This window comes from Eriocheir sinensis, chromosome 37 (assembly GCF_024679095.1).
Source record: "Eriocheir sinensis breed Jianghai 21 chromosome 37, ASM2467909v1, whole genome shotgun sequence".
NCBI classification, from domain to species: Eukaryota; Metazoa; Arthropoda; class Malacostraca; order Decapoda; family Varunidae; genus Eriocheir; species Eriocheir sinensis.
Genome location: NC_066545.1, coordinates 11,604,769 through 11,610,914, shown reverse-complemented (window position 1 = coordinate 11,610,914; position 6,146 = coordinate 11,604,769). Strand labels below are relative to the sequence as shown.

At 40.9% G+C, this 6,146-nt stretch overlaps 2 protein-coding genes across 3 annotated transcripts in view; one reads left to right on the top strand and one right to left on the bottom strand.

The window, feature by feature from the left end:
* Positions 1-6,146, top strand: part of LOC127008239 (monocarboxylate transporter 13-like) — a 29,749-nt gene that overhangs the window by 4,186 nt on the left and 19,417 nt on the right. The gene's annotated exons all lie outside the window — the stretch shown is intronic.
* On the bottom strand, positions 603-5,939 carry LOC127008240 (Fanconi anemia core complex-associated protein 24-like). 2 transcript variants are annotated; one of them, XM_050879984.1, is made up of 6 exons: positions 5,793-5,939; positions 4,951-5,056; positions 4,272-4,346; positions 3,303-3,456; positions 2,411-2,465; positions 603-1,871 (listed from the first exon to the last, which is right to left on the bottom strand). In XM_050879984.1, exons 1-6 carry the CDS (start codon positions 5,805-5,807, stop codon positions 1,596-1,598), a joined length of 681 nt encoding a protein of 226 aa, XP_050735941.1. In that variant the 5' UTR covers positions 5,808-5,939; the 3' UTR covers positions 603-1,595. The 2 variants fall into 2 exon arrangements, with proteins under 2 accessions (XP_050735941.1, XP_050735942.1); XM_050879985.1 differs by having other exon boundaries at positions 5,660-5,928.

Below are 6,146 nucleotides of genomic sequence, written 5' to 3'. Positions count from 1 at the left end.
GCTGCGGACATGTGTTGTTAGGAAGAAAGGGGCTTGGTGCTGCTGATGCTGCTTCTGTGTGTGTGTGTGTGTGTGTGTGTGTGTGGCCTTGTTTATATTTATTTATTTTTTTATGGCTTGGATTTGCTGTATAGTAAAAATCACGTAGACAATTAGAAAAGGTTGTGTGTGTGTGTGTGTGTGTGTGTGTTAGAAATTATGATGACTTACATTTTGATATCGTATAATGAAAAAAACAAGGTAGATAGTTTGAGATAATGAGGGTTTTTTCGTGTGTGTCTGTGTGTGTGTGTGTGTGTGTGTTAGAAATTATGATGACTTACATTTTAATATCGTATAATGAGAAAAAAAAGGTAGATAGTTTGAGATGATGAGGTTTTTTTCGTGTGTGTGTGTGTGTGTGTGTTAGATATGATGGCTTAGATTTTGATACCGTATAATGAGAAAAAAAGGTAGAGATATATAGTTTGAGATAATTATTCTTATTTATTTTTTTCGTGTGTGTGTGTGTGTGTGTGTGTGTGTGTCGACTTGAAATGGATGCAAATAAATCAGTATTCTGCATAAAGGAAGGTAAAAGGACACAATTATGTAAACAAAGATAGAAAAATATATTTGTCCGTTTACAATGAACAGCCATGGATTGTATTTGTGACCGGATGATGATTTTGATAATGAGAATGTAATAATAAAAATAATAATAATAATAATAATGATAATAATAATGATAATAATAATAATAATAATAATAATAATAATAATAATAATAATAATAATAAAGAAAATGATAAGAACACATACCAAAATCTACAAATTCCTTGAGCATCTTTTTTATCTTAAGCAAATTCCTTGAGCCTTATTTTTATCTTGGGCGAATTCCTTGAGTTTTTTTCCTTGGTGGTGAAGGACGAGGGAGGGGGGAGGGGGGAGCGGCCCTTGACCCACACTAAGAAGCTGAGAAAGAGGTTGGGAGAGGCAGTAGTAGTAGCAGTAGTAGTAGTAGAAGTAGTAGTAATTGTAGTAGTAGTAGTAGTAGTAGTAGTAGTAGTAGTAGAAGTAGTAGTAATAGTAGTAGTAGTAGTAATAGTAGTAGTAGTAGTAGTAGTGCAGGATCTTTCCCCAAACCATTTTTCCCTTTTCACTTCCCCATTTCTTTTCCTTTTCCCTCTTCTCTCTCCTCTTCTGACTCCCTCTTTTCCCTTCCCTTTTTCATCATTTTCCTTCCTCTTTTTTTTCCTCTTCCCCGTACGTCCCTTACCTCATTCCCTTCTTTTCTAACCCTCTTCCTCTCCCCCTTCCCTTTCTTTTCTCTCTTTTCCTCTTTTCCATTTTTTTGACCTTGCCCTCTCTTTCTTTCTTCTTCCTTTTCTCCCCTCATTCCTTACCTCAGTTTCCTCTTCCCTACCCCATTTTCCCATCTCTTACCTCATTCCCCTCTTCCCTAGCCATCTTTAACTCCTCCCCTCTCCCTATCCCTTACTCACTCCCCTCTCCCCTACACCCTTTTCCCCTTCCCTTCCCTTCCCATCATGGCACACTTCATTCCCCTCTTCCCTACCCATTTTCCTCTTCCCTCTTCCCCTTCCCTCTCCCCCTCACGCCACACCATTAAAGAACTCAAACACAGACGCCCCTGCAGCCTTGCCCACCACCTCCTCCAGTGCCTCTCGGGGTGCCAGGGCCAGGGCATGGAGGGTGCCGAAGCGCTTGAGCAGTGCCCGTGCCTTCTGCCCCCCCAGCCCGGGCACAGTGGCGGTGAGGGAGGCCAGGAGTTGTTGGTCTGGATTGCTCTGTTCTCTGGGCTTTATGCGGAATGGGTTGGACTTGATCTTGGTCTCACTTCTTACCATGCGGGATAGAAGGGTGGCGGTCTGTTGGCGAGGAGAATGAAGGTTTGGTTAAGTTTGGTTGTAGGTTGAATTGGGTGACATTAGGTTAGGCTGTGCTTGGTTAGGATTGAGTTGGGTCATATTAGGTTAGGTTGGGTTGGGTCATGTTATCTTGGATTTGGTGTAGTTTGTGTAAGGTTGGGTTTGGTGTAGTTTGTTTGAGGTTGAGTTGGGTGACATTAGGTTAGGTTGTGCTTGGTTAATATTGAGTTGGGTCATATTAGGTTAGTTTGGGTTGGGTCATGTTAGCTTGGGTTTGGTGTAGTTTGTGTAAGGTTGAGTTGGGTCACATTGGGTGTCTCTCTGGGTAAGAAAACTGGGAAACAAACAGATCACCCAAAGTTACAATATCAAAACATAAACAACTTGATGTCCCTGCTGTAAAATGCTCCACCAACAACAACAACACTATGTTCTCCTCTTCCTCCTCCTCCTTTCATCTACTCATCCTTCCTCCTCCTCCATCTACTCTTCTGCTTCCTTTCTCTCTCACTCACACACAAACACATGCACACACTTACATCCTTTAGTGACTGGACAGGGATGACAGTTAAACCAAGATCAATGTTGACGAACCTGAAATGAAAGGAAGAATAATTGAAGTAAAAAATAAGACAAGAAAAATCCAGCTAATTATAAAACCTGTCAAAACTCTGTGATCTCAATTAGTTATATTTAGCCAACCTTGGTGTCATACCCAAACTTCACGGCAACAATACTTATCTGATTCCAAGTCGTTGATAGAAATAAAATCAACGTTATAAATAGATAGTAAATACTGATAAATAATATACAAGAATCAATCAGTTTGGAGCCCTGAGGTACCCTACTTGTTCTGAGGTCTCAGTCAGATTTGTTTCCGTTAACCCAGTAGCCGCGACAGTCCAAATTTGTGGCTTTACCGTGTACCAGCGACGGGCCAGATTTTTGCCATGACATAAACCCCACAAAATAGATGATGCATAAACTGATCACAAATGCATTGATATATGTTATGAAATGGTTTGTGTGAGTGATGATTTTTTCTCATTTTTCTCGCTTAGAGGGGCCTTTAAGAAACATGATACCCGCAGCTACCGGGTTAAATTGGTCCCTGTTTCCTAAAGCTAATGGAATGGCATGATGCATTAGAACAGTGGATATAATTTCATACTGTGAATGGGGTTAACTATGATAGGTGCTCACTATAGTAGCAAGACAGGCAGTGTTTACTAAGTATGTATATAGTCTCCACTGAATTTGGCCTAAGAGAGAAAGGGTTGGAAGAGAACATGGTGCTTGATAGAGGAAGATGGAAAAGACTCATTAGAAACACTGACCACATACAAAAATAAAAAATGGGAGAAGCTGCAGTAGGTGTATAGTCTAGTTATTTGTAGAGTTTACAACACAAACACACAAACACACACATACTTCTGCAGGCCGTTGAAATGCTGCATCGTGAGTGGCGTGTTCTGCACCATCACCATGAGGCGCTCGGCATCAACAGTGCTGACGTCGCTGCTGGCACTGCTGCTGATGTTGACGCTTTGACGGAACTTGACCACACGCCTCCGATAGCCTCCACCTTGAGGGGTAAAAAGGGATAACTATTTGTTCTTTTATGGTATACAGAGACAGACTAAGCAGCTCATTTTTTTCCCTCGAGCTGCTTCCGTTACAGTAAAAGAATAGGGGTGAAAAATATATATATGTAAAAATGCTCATAATATGCAGCCTCAACAAGGAAAAAAGAGAGAAATGCAGAGAGATGGCTAAGATGAAGGTAGTAATGGAGGAGAGCAGGCTGTATGGGGATGGTAGGATGAGGCAACTGAGAAACTGTTAAATAATTTTCATACCTCAACTCAATTTCCCTGATTAACCGGTAACTGCAGGGATCATGTTTCTTAAAGGCGCCACTAAGCAAGAAAAATGAGAAAAAAATCATCACTCACGCAAATCATTTCATAATATATATCAACGCATTTGTGATCAGTTTATGCATCATCTATTTTGGGGGGGGTTATATCATGGCAAAAATTTGGCCTGCCACTGGTTCACGGTAAAGCTACAAATTTGGCCCATCGCTGCTACCGGGTTAAAAAGTGCTCTTAACATGCTGCTTCTACAAAGGTAATAGAGGGAGATGCACAGAGATGGATGAGGGTAACTGGGGAAAATAGGAGGTATGGGAATGGAGGGATGAGAAAACAGCAGACAATTTTCATGTGCCAACCCCATTTTCCTGATTAGTTTTGGTATGAGTAGGAAATGAAATGGTGCCTATGAATGGTCAAACACAACAGTAGATAATATTCATACCTCAACTCCATTTTTCTAATCCTTTTTTTCTGGCAGGAGTAGGAAATGTAATGATGCATAAATTCATAAACGGCTTACCCGAGAGAATATCCACCTCACTGATGAAGATGATGGCAGTGTCCTTGGAAGGCATGAAGTCAATGGTACTGAGATCTATGGGGTGGGAGAGGAGACACTTGAGTTTAGATTTCCAAAGGGTAAGATCGAGAAAATTAGGTTACATTGTTAGCCTACATTATTAACCCTTAGACAGTGCCAGTATTTAAAGAGTAGCCCCCCCCAAAATGAATCGTCTATATATAGTCACTGTCAACCTTAGGACCGTAGCATAAATATAGTTACGCCGCATTAGAGATGTTTTAACTATCGTCATATATAGATTCCACCGCAATCTGAAAGTGTTATATTTCTGCCATACAAAACTGACTGACTGAATTTTGGACCATCTATATATAGTTCCACCGCCATCTAAGGGCTAATCAGGATAATCAATACTAAATGGCTGATGCAGGTTGACTTAACAAAGCCTAGAAAATTATATATAGACAACCCCCTCTACAATTACTGATGAGGTATTATTAAGCTAGGTAATTCCACTCAGAGTCGTAGAATAGAAGAGTTTGGCCAAATTCACCTCAGGTGCCATGCTGTTACCAAAAGAGCCACACAAAATTCAACTGATGCATTACGATGGACAAAAGTTACATTGATGAAATCCTTATGCTGAAGAAATATTTTAGAACCCGCTCTCTCTCACCATCCCTGTAGGTAACTTTGGTAAGGGGCTGAAGCAGTGATGCCAGTTGGGTGCCTTGCCAGCGGAGGGCCATTATCAGCTGTCCTTGAGCCGGGCTATTCATGGCCTGCCGAGCAAAGAAAAGAATTAGTGATAAGAAACAGTGACATCATTATTTAATCAGGTTTATGGCATTATTCACTTGCCTTTGAAGAGATTCGGTGGATTAAAGTAAGAAAGCATGCATGAGGAGTTCTTAAGTTATTTTATACATCACGTCTCTTTGGTGTTGTAGATAGCAGCAGACGTTATATTAAGTTTATAAGATCTTAAGTAATAGTAACAGTAGACGAAAGAGTAATAGCAAAGATCTCATGAGTGGTTAGGTTAGGTTAAGCTAAGTTAGATGTATAAGATCTTTGGTAATTGTGACAATAAGCAATGGAGTAACAGTAACCAATGGAGTGAGTAATAGCAAAGGTCTTAGCAAAGGTTAGGTTAGGTTAGGTTCATGAGATCTTTGGTATTAGTAACCATAGATGAAGGAGAAATAGCAAAGGTCCTATAAATGGCTAGGTTAGGTGTATAAGATCTTTGGTATTAGCAACCATAGATGAAGGAGTAATAACAAAGGTCCTATAAATGGCTAGGTTAGGGCCATTCATAAGATCTTTGCTATTCCTCCCTAAAGGCCGCTTTCGCAGTCACTTTTGTTTGTTTTGATCGTTACCTGAGGAAGGCGCAGGTGAGGCGGATGACAGGTTCCTGCCGTGAGGGGTGGACGCCTGCCGCCGTGAGTAATAGTGGCCGAGGGAGTGTGACATTCAATCCAGTATTCATTATAGACACAACGCGGGGCTTACCGTTTGTCTCGCCATCCAGGGAAGCTTTATCTAGCCCACGGAATTAAGGTCACTTGCCACACGGGTACGGAGGCACGAAGGTTGTCAAGTAGATGGAAAAAAAGATTCTTCTTCGTGGGTGTTTTATGGGGAGGGATTCAACCTCACCCGCGTCCCGCTGCTCCGCCGGTGTTTGTTTACATTCTGCCGCCATAACGGGACAAGCACAAGACCAAGACCAAAACGTGAGATTTACATAGATATACATAGATATTTATACCACACGGACCCAGTATTCCAGATAGATTTACATAGATATTCATTCCACACATCCTAAGAGATTGATCATAGATTACATAGATATACAGATCATAC